Raw genomic sequence first — 16,459 nt, forward strand, 5'->3', positions numbered from 1 at the left:
ATGATTGTTCCGAGTTCGCGTCGAGCATCGCGTGGAATGCGTTTCAATCCGAGTACGCGCTCCGAATGCTGATGAAGCGCTCGTGTCCAATGTGCGCTCGTAGCGCATGACCCACTAATGACGGCAGCACGACGCCTCATTTCGAAATTCCGAAAAGGACTAGTATTGGACCCGAGCTCCATGCCGAGCGTCCTTCGACACGCTGATTGGACACGAGGCCCGGCCCGACGCTGACGTAGTACTCGTGTCCAATCGGTGTCCTTCCTCAATCACTGTGATGACGTCACACTTGTAGTGCACAGGCTTCGATTATTTTCGGTGGTGTCGGCTGGATCTACGTCGGCAATTTGTTCCGCCGGCGCGACATACATATGCGGGTTTGGCTCGTCGGAGTTCTCGCGCGGCATCGTGTTTCACATTGCAGTGCAGATAAAGCTGGCTCGGCGTTTCCCAGGCGCATCTTCTGGGAAGCCCGCACGACGAGCTCCGTTCCGAGCCGACTGGCCGCGGGGCCCACGTCACGAGGAGGAAACGCAGTCGGCAGCCAGCGCGACTCGTGGTCACGGGACAAGGCCGCCGCAACAACCGCGCGGGAGGCAACGCGGGCGCGAGGACATTCGACTGCTCGTCGCCGTGCCGTCAGGACGTCCCGTGAAATACGCCCAGGTGAGCTCCCTTTCCGATGCGGGGAAATAGGCATCGCCATTTTATCTAATGGTTGTTTCAGCTAACTTGTGCCCAAACTTGAAAAAAGAAAAGAAGAAATAGGTGGTGTTGATTTGACGCGATTTTGTTCGCATTCCCTTTGAGCGAGTCGAAGTATATACACATTTTTTTGCGATGCGCGGTAAGTGGTTTAGTAACGCAGATTAATGAGCTAACTTTTTTAAAATATTAGCTTGTGCGCAAACCCTCAATACAAAAGTTGTAGCCCATGTTGAGAAACATCCCAACGTGTCGCTTTCATCAAGGTAGCCTCTATGTGTTGCATTATTTCGAGCTTCGAAGAAAGCGCTCGAGATTTAAGAAAAATCCCACCTGACTAAGTGCACACAACATAGCAGTTTGCTAGCGGATAGTCACATGGTATACTTTTTTTTTTTTTCTAGCTACGGTTTCTGAGGTGAAAACGTGCATGGAAACGCAAAGATGAAAACGGCACAATTAGATGTTTCTAAATGAGCACTCCTCTTGTTGCACGCGGCGTTTGTCCTCGTATGCCAAAGTATAAGAGCTGGAAAACGTGTGAATAAAATGTCTAATGTTGCACGGAGAAAACGCTAAAAACTCTCTCTGATATTTCTGAAAAAAAAAAAAAAAAAGTACCGAGAGCGTTTCCTGGACTGAATCTGAGTGCGCAAACGACCTAGTGTACATTGAGCGTGACGAAACCCCGAGACTGCAGGTAAAAAGAAAATGACACAAAAGGTCTCAACTTGAGACCTCAATTTGACCCCTTTCAGTGTTTGCGTCGTATTTTACCTGCAGTCTCGGGCCTTTTGTTATGTTCGGTAATTGCTTGTCGTTAGGAGCAAATAAGGTTCCGTTATAATTATAATTGTGATTTCAGTATACAACAATGACCACGCGAGATTCTTAAAAAAAAAGAAGAAAGAAGACTTGGGTTAATTGTGTTATTTTCCAAACCACGTGCCATTTTTGATCCTATTTTTTACAGGTGGTCTTGCTTTAATTTAGGCCGGCCTGCGCAATATATGATGATGCACGCTCAACTTGAGCGAGTTGCATCATCATATATTGCGCAGGCCGGCCTAAATTAAAGCAAAACCACCTGTGTAAAACCAAAAAAAAAAGGAAAAAAATCGCACGTGATTCAGACTATAACAAAATTAATCGACGTCTTACCTATATAAGTTAGGATATGTTTTTGACAAAAATTTTAATAAATAAAGTTTTTTTTTTAATAGGTTTCTATGTACACCGAATACTCGAAAGACGCAGCAAAAATAAATAGAAGAGAACCCCCCGAAAAACAGCAACTGTCGTTCATGAAACACTACTCCTGTTTCCAGCTGTTGCGGTACCGTGGTGCGCCACTCGCCTACGTTATAGTTTGTAAACGATCAACTTAACTTTAAAAACTCCTGCTTTCGCACCCCCCCCCCCCCCCCCCCCCCCCCCGCCCCCCCGCCCCCGATATACGTGAGAAGAAACTATGAGGGCATTTAAAAGCAAGCAGATCGCTTAGCAAACTTTGGGAACAATAGACCAACTGCGCGCTTTTAACAGTTGAGATTAAGCTCTTTCGAGAATATATGCCTAATAAAATTCGTAATAAAAAATACACAAAAAATTACTCTGTGAAAATACTTTCCCCTCGATTTCAGATTCATGTCGTGCTAGTCATCCCACGAAGAGCAGCAGCTCTAAGACCTGTTTCCAAACACCTAACCTTTGAGTATATATATGCATCATGCCCACATATCCTCTTGACATTAATGTAAATATTGGCCGTGTTTTTTTTTCTTTCTTAAATACTCTATAGATAGTTATAAAAAAGAAAGCAGCGAAAGCTACGCCAGTGCGCGTCTGTGCGGGTGAGTTAAACCGACTCCAAGTTAAACGACGAGGCGAAGATTCATTGGGGGGGGGGGGGGGGGGGGGGGGGGGGGGAGGTAATTGTCCCAATAAGTTGGATAATTAACAAAAAAACTTGTAGTTAAATTTTTAATGAATAGTTAGACGGGTCATGTTGCGACTGCAGTATTGACGACAATTACGGTTACAGGTTGAACCCTTTTGAAGAGTTTGAGAAATGGAAATTGACTTTTAGATGCTCATCGTGCCCCCGATGTTTTTCGGGGGTTCTCCCCTGACCCACGTCATCAACAAGACGGCTTGTCTCCGTTTTCCTTCCTAGCCGCGCATGGAAAACAAAAAAATTTTCAGACCGCATATTTGTTTTTTGGAACCGACACTCATGAACTTTAAATGTGATAAATGCACCGCACAAAGTCACTTTTGCGAAAACTTTGAATGCACTTTTTTTCATTGGTTCGAATGATCTCATAAATAAAAGTATATTAACTGAAAGGGTTCACGAGTCGTAGGCGTGGCTCTTTCTTCGCTTAAGTTTGACTTAGTAAACCCGCCTTCACGAAGCGTTCCGCAAATATGCTTCCATAGGTAAACCTAACCAATTCGCACAGCAATATGTAAATTAAGGGGAAAAAAAAAAAAAAGTCAACAGAAGGATGCCAAGAGGCGCGGCGTCCTTTTCGGGGTCGTTTCCTTAATTTGTTTCCCGTAGTAAGCTTTAGAAGCGCGCTCAGAAAGGCCTTAAACTTTGGAAGGAACTAACATGCGCGTCTGCCTGTTAGCAAACAGCGTTTTGTTGAACAAATGTTTTCGCAGGTTTCCTATATGTCTGATGTAAATAATGGAGGGTTAAACACCCAAGGTGGGGAAGACGCTGGGAAAATCTAAGGTCGCACGCACCCCTCTTAGCTGGAGCTTTTCGTTTATTATTTCGTAAACTACGAGCGGAAAAAGACTAGGAAATATAATTAGGAGAGAGTAAAAAACAAAATCTTTGTGCCCTCAACAGCGATGTTGATAGCAGCTTGAATAGGGCGGGGACATTTATTACCGCGTTCGCCTCTTCGCATTTGGTCTTTTGATTTCTCTTCTATGAGTTGTTCAAGCTGTTCTGTGGCCCCTCCGTACTGCGGCTGCAAGATTGACGCTGCGCCACATCGCGGCAATTTAGCAGCCGCCCCAATAGTGCGAACAAATGTCCAGAGAGGGCCCTAGTTTGAAATTATCGATCGACAGTGTGACCTGACGCTTTCATGAGACTGGTGATTCCGCGTGCCGTTGGATTACTTACTGTCCCTATAGAGTGCACGAAACGTGGCGGGAGACAGTGCAAACGGACAGTGGTGGCGCCGCCTGGATATTGCTAGACGCCCATAGGCTGCCAGTGACAGTGAAACGCTCGAGGATGGTGCAAATGTGGATAACAAATCAATTTGATTGGATGCAACAAAGCGTTATCGGAAGAGGGTATTGCTGATATATGATATATTCCTCTCGCTCTCACCTCCGTAGAATATAAGCCTCTTTTTTGTTCGAAGCAAAACTCGGCGAAACGTTTTCTGGTTCCTTCTAACGCGGCAGTGACCACAAAACGCGTGTCACAAACCGGGATACGTCGTTGCGATGTCGCCCTGAGACATTCCGTAGGCTACGTCGGAAGTATCCGTTATTCTAGAATCCAAATAGACATCGTGAAACGTGAAAGCCTATGCATCTTCTTTGGTACAGCGCTTCAGTGTCTTAGCCATGGGGCGAGCCGATAAGGCTGAAACTCCCCCCCCCCCCCCCCCCCCCCCACACACACACACACACTTCCTTCCCTCCCCCTTTTAAAGAAATTCTTGGCTTGGGCAGAGCAGCGCATGCCGCTTATTGTCGAGAAATATTCGATATCGCTGTGCACGTTGTCGTGCATGGACGCGTGATCGGGGTGCTAAAATTCAGAAGTGTGCGGTTCGGGGAAGCCAACTTTGTAGACTCTGGTCTACCAAGTCAGGAGGTTCGTTTTTATTCGGTTCAGCTCGTTACTCTGATCAGGACGGAGGCCCAGATATCTGTATCGACACCGTGTGCGTCCGCCCTCCGGCTGATTTCGAGCGGCGTTGGTCAACTTCCGGCGTCCAATTACTTCCTCGTCGGCGCGAAGAGGGCCCGCCCCGAGCTCGTGCTGGGAAACTCCCCGAGAGTAGAACAAAAAGCGCCATTTGTTGTGCAGTCCGCGGATGGCCTTCGGAAGTCTTAATTTGTCCCGTGTGTTAGCGCAACACGTCGGCGCAATCAAAGTGCGTCGCACGGGAGCCCTCGCAAAATAGCTACAGGTCCTCAGAGTATGACGTCACTACGCTTCCTCTCCTCTTTTTTTCTTTTTATGATAGAAGACACGTAAGAAAGCAGCCGCGGACGCCTAACCGCGCCACTAATCTTCTTGCTTTCCATTTTACCGAGCGCCTACGGATGTTCGCCTCGAATATGCATACTGGCTTTGCTCATTGACTGAATAGCCGAGCAGCGAAGACATTTCTTCCTAATGGCGGTAGCTACACGTATTTTTTTTTTAATTAAACTACACGACCGGCGTAATCGCTGTTAAGTGTTTATTTATTTTTATTGTTTGCTACAAAAAACTTTTTTATTTTTTTTTTCTAGATGAGGTTGAGCGTTTTTGGAAAAATGAAGCACATTTATGGGCGGGGGGGGGGGGGGGGGGGGGCTTTGTTTGCGGCAAAGACTCGCTTTGCATTCGTGAAGCGAGAAATCCGAGTAGAAAAGAAAACAGAAGGAAGAGGGCGGAGCGATTGAGATCGTGTTTTCTTTTCCAATGCCATTCCAAAATAAACCGCCCTTTCTAGAACGTCGTTCCTTAGGCTTCACGAAAATGTGATGGTGGAGGCACGCATTGACGATAAACGCGATGTCTGAGCCATGACGCACAACAAACCAGTTGCCAAGTTGTTCTGCCATGTTCTGGGCACGTATAGTAGTTTCCCCCATAGCCTCTACGTTAGCTTCTCCACTTTCGCAACCCGACAGTGCGTCCGCGGAAAAAAAAGAAAAGTGTTGCTGACGTGTTTCCCATACTCAAGTGACATTATTGCGAAGGGCCTCACTGCGTCGTGATAATGCTTTGAAAGGCGATGACGCGTATACGATCCTCTCCTCAACTCCCGTAACGTAAGATGCTTGGCTTCATTTGGTTGCGTGGGGCTCTATCTCCATACGTACTCCGCTTCCCTTTGCCATGGACCACTGCGGACGTTAGAAGTCATTGGAGTCAATCCAATGCCGTGTTAGTGTCACTTGACCTACGGGGAGGGAGCAGCGATGGATGGGCGTATGGTCACGTGATACATGCGCAGAGGTGGATTGGCTGGGATGTCCCATAGCGTCCGCTGCGGTCCATCGTAAGGCGAAACGGAGTATAGACACCTCGAGGGTAGAAGAAGGGAGAGAGCTCATCGACGTCGTAATATTTCGCACGAGGACGCGACTACGCTGTCGACCTTGACTTGGGTTGCCCTTGGATACCATGTACGACGGACAGATAGGCTTCCTTTATTATACCCTTGAATGCCGTCGTATGTTGTTAAGCAACTCAACCAGCGCTTACCACCATCAGTTAACTTCCCTCTTTTTTTTTTTTCTCTCTCTTTTTTCCCCCGATGTTTTGGAAAGGAATGTTAAGAATTAAATTGACGAATAGTTGATAGTAGTAAGCCTCATGTGAGGGCTTTTCGATTTGATGCACCGGCAAGAAATGGTGAATCTGGATTTTTTTTTATTTCCCTATTATTCTACCGGCAATCATCACTCCATCGCATATGAACGTGGGCGGAAGTTTCACACAGGCGCGTTCTTAATTTCCTATTCGTGTCACACCAGCGTCATTTCCTGATTCGAGTCTGAGGAGTCAATATTTCAGGTTCGCGTTGTGAAATGCACCAATATTGGCGGCGTGCATCAATGTGGCACAAGGCTACGCGGAGACCGCCGCTTGCAATCGGTACTGCAAGAACAAACGACGACAAAGAGAGAGAAAGAAAGGAAGGGAGGGAGAGGGAGTCAGAGAGGGATTACACTGTCTTGGCGGGGATTGCCCGACGCCTCGATGCGTGCCTTGGCACCGATCGCTTTTTGTACGCTAACCGTCCGCCAGTCCACTATTGTTGACACCAATCGACGTCCGGACTTGTCCGGGCTGTGTTACAGCCACGCAGGGACTCAGAGGAGGCTTGGTCGACCTTCTACCTGTCTTTAGGTCTGCGCGTAGTGAGATAGAAGACATCGCTAATACTTTTTTGTCTTCGTTTAAAACAAACGAATAAACACACAAACAGAAGAAGAAGCAGCGTTAAATTCTAACGCGAGTCCCGTTATTAAAACTAGGGCAATATTTGCTTTCACAATCATAGCAACGGAGAAACGCAAAATGAAAGTGAAGTAGTTTAGAAAATAAAACGTGACTCAACGTTCGTCGTTTTGGGTATACCGAACCATTCTGGTAGTTTAATTAAACATTCTACGAGGACAATGATCGTCGCATGTTTGGTTCGATATTTGGGGCTTATATTGTTACAGTGATTCGCTAGAATAGCACCCGGCGTGTATTTAGCGGTTCTGTTTTGCAGTAAACCTTTTAAGAACTAGGGAATTTTTGGATGGATGCATCGTTGAAAAAGATATCGCACAGACGAAAAGTACCTGAAAGCTGGGTATAGACTCGGTAAGTTCTGAGAGAATACGCTGCTGCACACTCTCTGAACGCGATGAACAGCCAAGTATATAGACATAGATGCCAGCACGCAGAAGGTATTCGGCTTCACAGACGTCACGTCTGCTGCCATTCTGGTGTTTCTACAGCACACATTTCGCACCATTTCACACCTAGGAATGACAAGGAGTATGGCTTGATAACGTCACGTGCATGCCACGCATTGGAATAAAATACCATTTTTCGAGAAACGAAGTCCTTAGCCCTTACCTACGTTTCTTCAAAACTGGATTACTCATGCATGCATGATGGCATGACGCAAACCAAATACACAGCCTATCAGTGTTCACTTCTACCCGAATCTATCATGGGCTGGAATGGCCTTCTCGATGACATCGTCACAAATGCCGATAACACCAAGTTTCGCCTCGCACTGACCAACCACTCCCCCCTGTAATGCTCCTAGGGGCCCTGAGGGTATTTGTAAATAACATAAATGCACAAATAAATAAAGAAAGAAAGAAAGAAACTGGACAGTGCTGATTGTTGGGCGAGTTGAGGCTGAATTCGGGAATACATTGGAGCACTCTAAGACAAGGACAAAGAGAACCGAAGCCTAAAAATGTTCGAGCCTTATCATGCACTCTCAAATGCAGCACCAACTCGCCCAAATATCAGCGCTGTTCAGTTCGATTTCTAGCACATCGGGCCCTTTTACGTGTTCGTTATTAGATTTTTCTGTAGCGCACAGTGGTGTCCAGTTGTTTTCCTTTTGCCCTTGTCTTCGAGTACTACCCTGTATTCTCAAACGAAATGTGTTGTTCGATGCTAACCCTCCCAGGAGATCTGCCCAGAGGATCCAGAATGTACCACTACCTGAGCATCGCGGCCCTGACCCTGGCCCTCGTGGCGCTGGTGTGCACGGCTCCAGCCGAAGAACAGAAGGCCCCGAGTCCGTCGGGAGGACTGGGAGGACTAGGAGGACTAGGAGGCGGCGACTTCACCGAGACGCTGAGGAACTTCGGTGAGTGCGAGCTCCAGCCTCGACCTGTCGTACATGCACACAGACAAACGACACCGTGCGCGAGAGTAAAAACGCTTTATTAACCCCATCTTTAGGGTGCGGGTGAGGGTACTGTGACTTGCAGTCACCTCAAGTTAAGTCACCCTTAAGTCGCTTTCGTCGATGTTGTAGAGATGGGGCTTCTTTGATATGGCATAGAAGAGCAGTTCAATATGAGTTAAAGATGGCAGGGTCAAGTGCAGCGACCCAGTCTTCCCAGCTCATGGGGCGAGGAGAGAGTTTGCTTGTGATTTCAAGAGTACTGCGGTTTGTGACGGGGCGGTCCCACATGGCGTGTTCGTCCTGAGGGGCACCTGCCACTTGCGGCGCATGCGGGATGGTCCGGTGGGTCTAGTTTATGTGTGGTGTGGGTAACGTTCCCGTTCGGACTTTTATAATTTATGCGTGGATTCTTGGCGCGTGAAAAGTTCGCCGGGGGAAGGGAGCCAGACTGATGTTCCATAAAACACCAGTCTGGTGTTCCACAGAACGCCAGTCTGTGGAACATCTCTCCACAAAACACCAGCCTGGTTTTGTTGTTGCTCACAGTACGTGAAGCAAAAGCGAGCGCCGGAAAACCCTAAAATTTTGGGTATACAAGGTATTTCAGCTAAATTGTGCCAAGATTTAGAAGCTGCAGTACACGCTACGCGCGTTAAATCAATGCAGTATTGTTCAAAGCCTTTTTGAACAAGTCAGGATATATTGTGCTACGTGCCAAACTGGCCAATTAATACATACTAATTAGCTAACTCTTTCAATATTAATTTGTGCGGAAGCCCTGCAATACGAAACTTGTAGCCCCTGTTGATAAGCGCCTGTCGTGCCTTTTCCATAAAGGTAGCCTTTGTTTACGCACTGTACTACAGTGTCACAAGTAGCTATTTTATGAAGAGATGTTTTATGTCAGAGACCTTATTAATTTGACTATACTGCGTTTTTTTTTCTTTTTTTGAATGATTTAGCGTTGCGAAACACAGCCCCCAAAAGGAGTGTTTATGGTCCCACCGTTGAAAAATGCATAAGGCAAGAAATACACGCAAACTTATTGGAGTTCCAGCTTCACGTTTCAAGGTGTTGAGGGCAAGCTGCATCCTGTTACCGGAGCTCAAAACAGACAAAACTCACAATCCGTGATCACACTTTGACAACGGCATTTTTGTCTGGGGGAGTTCAGCTTAAATGTAAGCGAATAAAAGAGATCCGCCGTCACTCTCGTGTTTCGTATCAAAATAAAAGCAAAGAGGCGCACAGATTCAAGAATTATATTTGCTGTGTGTAGTAAGTTCAGACAGCGGGAAGTTATGCTAGTCCTTATAAGGGGATCTGCCGTCTTCACCCCAGAGGGGTGATGGGGCCATTGCAGTGCGACCCCTAGACTGAAGTCTTTAGCGGGCGTTATATGCAGTGGTGAATACAGGACCGCACACCGCGTCAAATGTCCGCTCATATTGAAACCCGCAGGGGTAGAGATCGAATCCAGGATCCAAAACGTTCTGCAGCGCGAGATTTCGCTCCACGGGCTCGGCCGTCGGTCGGCCGGCACACAGCTCGGAGTTATTCACACGACCACGCATGTGTTCGCTTCCCTCACATCTACGCGCAATAAGATTTTGTGAAACACCAGTGAGTAGGCCACCAATGACCGTTTTGATCGCTTGGTGCCGTTTGTTTGGCCGAAGTGCTCGTTATTGGGTGGCAAAAGAAGTAATTCGAATAAGGCGCTTCATCGCCATCACGTGATCGGTGTTTCAAACGGATTTCGCCAAGCGCGCAAGAGAGGGCGCCAGCATCCTTTTCTCTCGGGTGGATAGTGCTTGAGAAAGTTGTGATTTTATTGGGAGAAGTTCTTTAATTGGTCGGGGTCAGTACGGACGGGTTGCGGACTCAGATGGACCAAGTAAGATATTAGTAGATGGAGTGTATGGAACATTGGGAGAGGAGGATGAAATACCTGAATACTTGATACTTTACTGTAAAAGGCACAACACGCTCATGTAGTTCCCGTGCTTATCAGAACCGACCGGGACAATTTTAAATTCCTTCATGCACCGTGACGTCGTGAGAGCATGTGGGGAGCTACACTTCGTCATTCGGAAGTTAGCTGCCCGCAGCGACAGTCGCCTACTACCGCAAGCTACCTTGAGTCAATGCTGCTATCGGTTTCGTTCACTTCCTCCTCGTGGCAGTTGCCGAAGGCAGGGCTAATTTATAGTGAATGTTGGTTATGTTGGGTATGTGGAGACAACCAAGCAGAGGTTATCTGACTGATGACTTAACCTGAGGGAAGGATGGATCATTTTTATTATTTCCTTTTTGGTGATTTGCAGGGTAGATGGTGCACGCACCCGGTTGTGAAGAGGCGCTTCCGGCACACAAATCAGAAGTATTAGAAATCATAATATTGAAAGTCTTGACCTCAGTTTATCTATATATATATATATAAAATATAATATGTTAAAAAAAACTGGACTGGTGGCGCAAGTTGCCCCTTAAGCCGTATTGTAATAGAATAGAATAGAATAGAATAGAATATAGTATAATGTAATAATCTTTATTTTAACTCGAGAGGAGTGAGGAACCGGGATAAAAAAAGAAGCTGCACGAAGCACCTTGACGAGGCTCTCCCATCACACGCACACGCGCACGCACGGACAAATCTAACGCACGCGAAAAAAGTTGTCGATAAGTTATTTAGATATTATATATATGCTTTGTTGTCTGTATGTTTATACAGACAACACACACACACACAAATCTAACGCACGCGAAAAAAGTTATCTATAAGTGTTTTAGGCATTATACTGTATATAGGCTGTGTTGTCTGTATGTTTATACAGCCTGAAGTTAACTCCCTCTACGGGCGACTTGCCTCTCAGCTATAGATGAGCAATTTAGCCAGTGCAGTACAACCGCTAAAGTGGGCTTTTTAACGTGCATTAGTGATACACGAGCGCACGCCGGTATGATGCTCATCCAGGTCGGAACGAGTAGGGGTGGGGAATAAATTAATTAGATGGAACAGATAAAATTAGCAACTTTTTTGTTAGTGATTCCGAAGTGATGTTAATATTTAGGAGTCCAGTTTGCAGTGTGGGTAAGTTACTACGGAGCACCGATTTATCTCCGCAGAATGTTCTAGACCTGTGTGTATTCCATGCATTTAAATAACGCGATGTGTTATATGAATCCCGGAGAAAAGCTCACCGGAGGTAAGCTAACCGGAAGGAATCTAATCGGAGTAAAGCTCACCCACTTTTGTGTGGGTCCGGAAAGAAAGCTCACCCGTCTTTTGGCAGACCCAGAGGAGAGCTCACCTCGAATTAAATTATTATGTAAATTGGTCGTTAGACTTTAATAGGAGTAGTGCTACCAAGGTTTTAGGCGCCTCTCACGCAGGCGGTACACCATGCAACAGAGTTAGCGCGAAGCGGTTATTTGCATTTTACTTGGAGAAGGCGTTGATTAGCGTCAAACATTTATTGCGTAAGTTTGTGCCCCGAACGAGGAATTTCCACTGCACTAGTTTTAATATAAACCACCAGAATGTAAGAAAAAAAAAAAAAGAAGCCCATCGTTCGTTTATGTTGATGGTGTTACTGCACAAACTTGATATCAGGTCGCTCTGCTGTGGGCAAAAAATAAGAAAAGAAATAATGAATAAAAAATACGATTTATAAAAATTCCAGTCAGATTCATTTAATTTATATCAGACCAATATAACTGTAGCTAGAAAATATAAATTATTTATTACTATATGCATTTTGAAACACGGCAGGTCATCCAGAAACTATCCGAGCTGCAGCCCTGGACACTGGTTGTACCCCCCTTCCGTTATTGCTTAATTAGCGTAATATTAAAATTTTAATTTAAAAAAAAATAAATTTATATTTTAGGAACGATAAAAATGTAAAAATAAATACTTTAAGAGTAAGTTCCGCATGCGATTCAGGCATCCCAGCACACTTCATTTGAGTGACCCTATTTCACTTGAGTGAACGCTCGGTCTTAGATCCGTAGGTGAGCTTTTCTCCGCATCCGTCAAAGGGCCGGTGAGCTTTTCTCCGTGTCGGACAGTTTTTGCAGAAGTTTTTCTCCGGTGAGCTTTTCTCCGCCGCCCCTGTTGAGGTGGAACACTCAAATTAAAAACTTGGAATAATTTTTTTTTTATTGTTACAGCAGTTCCGACGAAACACCAAACTTATACGGAACACGCGAATCGGGTCTTATCTCACTGGAGCGCTATACCGGCGGGAGCAGAAGGACTATACTTCACGGCGTAGCGCTCATCGAAAAGCCCGAGCAGGGAAGGCAACGCTCGCTCAAGCCCGAAATCGTGGGAGTACCGGGGACAACGCAGCAATTTCGGCTGCCGGTCCATCGACGCTTTTCGTTACTCTCTCTGGTGCATAGGTGTGACTGCCGAAAAATGCGTAGCCTGCGCTCCAGCCGCGATATCGAGCTTGAGCGAGCGTCGCCTCCCCCGCTCGGGCTGTTCTATCGAGTGCTACGTCATGGAGGGCAGCTCTTCAACTTCCACCAAGACGGCTCTCCCACGAGATAAGACATAGCTTTCCGTATAAGTTTGGTGACCAGTGACCCCTCTACCTGGCGCTGGGAAATAAAGTGGACGAGACCTCAATAAACTGCTTCACTTTAACTCGGAGCGCAGCCAACGCTACAATCCGAGAGAGACAGTCATGCAGTGGAAAAAGTACATCGTCATGGCGCTTGTCATTTTTGTGCGTTTTCTACCCCTGGGTAAATCAATCACGCACAGCGAATGCGCAAAGCGAACGCACAAAAACGACGATCACCATGATGAGGCACTTTTGGTGCCGCCTAATATTGGTTCTGTTGAATCGCATACGTCGGCTGCGGTCGTGACATTTGAGTGAAAGGAAATAAAGCTCCGCTGGGGTCGATTAAATTCCAACGCATATGCTCTATCGCAGGCGGCCAGGCGCAGAAGGTAGCCGAGGACGTCCCGGAGAACTTGAAGAACGCCGCCGGCCAGTTCCAGACCTGGGCTCAGGGAGCCGGGGACACGGTGTCTAAGACCGCTACGGACGTCTTCGGACGTTTCAGTGGCTTCTTCAATCCGTCCGCCAACAAGAACAAGAAGACCAGTGACGACGCCGACGCCGACGCCTGAGCATCTTATACCGGCGCCCCTTCCTGCGAGCCTTGCGCGAGGTGCTCATATAGCCGCCTCCTACATGCCCGCGGTTTCAGGTGCCTCTCGGTCTTCCGGAGTTCATTGTCCTCAGCCTATTCGAAGATATGCATCGACAAACATGAAACTTGGTTCGGAAAGTTGCGGCACCCTGGCCTGTCAGCATGCTCTGTCACACGATGTTGCAAAGTGTACTTCTGAACCACACGTGTGCTCGTCTGCGTTGCGCATATTTCGTTGGGAGTCTCATTGGACCGTTGGCTGCTTCGTAACTCGCGTGTCCACGCATGCTATCTGGTGAAATCGAACAAAACTGAAAGACCAATAAAAATGCGTTGGCCCCGTACGTGAGACTCATAAGCGCGATCCCTGACACGTACAGCCTCCAACAATATGAAAGACCCATTTTACGAGGCATTTTCAAGGGCTAGATTCACTTTGGCCAGGCTCACAATGCTTGAACTAAAAAAAGAAACGAACCTTTATTCTATTCTCTCCGTAAAAACCAAGGGCCTCAGGTCAAATTGTACTATAGCACCGTCGCATAAACTGCATCGCTGGCTTGGTCTTTCGTATTGTGGGAGTATGTACACCTGCATGGGGTAAATACAGTCTCTAACAATACGAAAGACCCACCCGGTACGTTTTGCCACATGGTTCGAGTAGGCTTAAAGACTCTGTGACACGGCCACATTACGAGACGCCGAAACTCCGCGAAATGGAGGTGCTGTAAGGAACTGCAGCAATGCCTTTTTACACAGGCTCGACGATCCAGCTGGGGCCTTAAGAATCAAAATAAAGACTACCTCGAGCAGAACAGAATGCGGCGCAGCGAGTTGAATAATATCAGTTGACAGTAAAAAATAATTAAATACGTAACAACAAAAAATTATCATCAATAATAACACGAGGACGAGCTGGAAAAAGGCCTAAGAATGGCTTTCCTTTTGCTTTATCAAACACTCTATTTGCATAATAATGAGTGTACACATTTTTACAATCTGCTTTGTGCATGTGGTACTCATACATGTGAAGCAACAGGAAAGGGTGAACTGCTAGAAGGGAGGAAATGCACAAGAGCGACTATTGCACAAAATACATGACAAGTAGCACAGCAGACTGACAATCTTTGTATTATAAATTAAAAAATACCCTTACATTTATTAGTCATAATCACACTGCAATTAAAACATAACCCCTCCCCCGCACACACACACGCAAAAGAATCTGCCACAGGCATTATTGTTGTACAAGTACTGCAAGATATTTGTAATTCGTGCATCCAACTGATTCTTTCAGCCGCAATCAAAAACCCGCCAAAATAAATCGTGTTAGGGCAACTGGTGTACCGCGTAAGGCAACACGCGTAAAACAACACCCGAAACAAATTTACAGTTTCTTTTTTTTTTTTTACCGGAAAAATAAACTACGGTTATTCTTCGCCCAAAGGTAGCGCTAGAGGTCTGAAGCAGATGCCAAAGTTTCAGCGCGAACCGATATTTTATTCAAAAGTTATAAGAGATTTTCTGAAAATGTCAATGGGAAAATGGTGGCCGACGGATTTTTCGAATACATGGTACCTTCACTCACCGTACACCGACGAAAGTAATCCCCGGAGAAGGGGAACAAGAGGGACGAAGGACAAACACAAATCCCACTATAACCGTATACTTTCACCGAGAAATGTTCGCGCGTCGCAAGCATCAGGTTGCCGGCGATTGTTGCCCCCACTGTAAAAAATAACTATGTGAAAAGAAAAACAACTTAGTTAAACTTGAGGAAGAAAACGAGAAAGGACGGACAAACACAAACTTCCAACTGTTGGAAGTTTGTGTTTGTCCGTCCTTTCTCGTTTTCTTCCTCAAGTTTAACTATCCATACCAACCCGCTCGTTCTGTCCCCAAAAACAACTTGGCCGTTTTTTTGTAACAAATGTATGTTTCCGTCTTTTTTTTTCTGTTTCCGTAATCTTTTGTTAAAAAATAACCTTTTCGGATCTTGGTCTATTCTGTAAAATGACAGAACTTCTGTTGCCCATGGCCTTGTAGACAAACAGCTTCTGTTTTTAGAAATAACAGAGTTTCTGTAAAGAAAAGCAATTTCTGTTTTGGAAGTTTGTAAAAAACAAAATTCCGTTTTTAGAATAACAGTTTTTTTTTTTGTAAAAATAGCGGGTTTCTGTTCTAAAAGTTTATGAAAAAGCTGTTTTTTTTTAGGTTGCGATGAATGTTTTACAGCGAACTGTGCCGCTGGTAATTAACTCGCCATTCAAGCGTTAAATACAGAGATAAGCGGAAAGCACGATACAATGGACCGTCCCAAGCGTACAAACAGAACACACAAATAATAGCAACACGACCGGCCAAACCGATCACTCACCCCCCTCTACGCATACCACGTGCACCCGATTGCTATATGCATAATATAAACAACGCGACTGACAAGGACGAAGAACGACTGGACGACACGAGCACTGGCTGACAACTGACGGTTTTTAATGCGAAAGCATCAACTGGGGGGTCCCATGGAGCGAGCCGACGTCATCAGTTTGAAGCGCGAAAACGGCGCCTAGTTTCCCTGATTCCAAAAGGTCCCATTGGCTGGCGTGCGCGACGAGGCTCCCATTGGAGCCTCGTCGCCGCACGTTTTAACGACCGCCGCCAGATGGCGCTGCGTGTCCGTGCAGCCTGTCCGGGCCGCATGGTAACTGCTTTTTTGGGGGACCCATGGCCCTGGGGGCACTGAAGTAACTGAAAACCCAACAAAGTCAGGAGAGGCACCCAGGGTTAAAAAGAGGAGAAAACGTAAGAACAGGTATAAACAAACAGCACAATCAGACATTCGATATATTAACATGCAGGGTGGTAGAAATAGGCTAAAATGGGAAGAGGTAGAGGAGCAACTAAGAAAGGAGGATTTAATGGTGTATGACCGGGTTTGTGGAAGCACTTCT

The 16,459-nt window shown here is 46.1% G+C and overlaps 1 protein-coding gene across 1 annotated transcript; it reads left to right on the forward strand.

Moving 5' to 3' along the window:
• The first annotated feature begins 470 nt into the window (after positions 1 to 470).
• Positions 471 to 13,852, forward strand: LOC8050391. Its single transcript, XM_040210546.2, has 3 exons — positions 471 to 666; positions 8,109 to 8,291; positions 13,286 to 13,852. Exons 2-3 carry the CDS (start codon positions 8,132 to 8,134, stop codon positions 13,483 to 13,485), a joined length of 360 nt encoding a protein of 119 aa, XP_040066480.1. The 5' UTR covers positions 471 to 666; positions 8,109 to 8,131; the 3' UTR covers positions 13,486 to 13,852.
• The last annotated feature ends 2,607 nt before the right edge of the window (positions 13,853 to 16,459 follow it).

This window comes from Ixodes scapularis, unplaced genomic scaffold (assembly GCF_016920785.2).
Source record: "Ixodes scapularis isolate PalLabHiFi unplaced genomic scaffold, ASM1692078v2 PGA_scaffold0__279_contigs__length_252992795, whole genome shotgun sequence".
NCBI lineage: Eukaryota > Metazoa > Arthropoda > Arachnida > Ixodida > Ixodidae > Ixodes > Ixodes scapularis.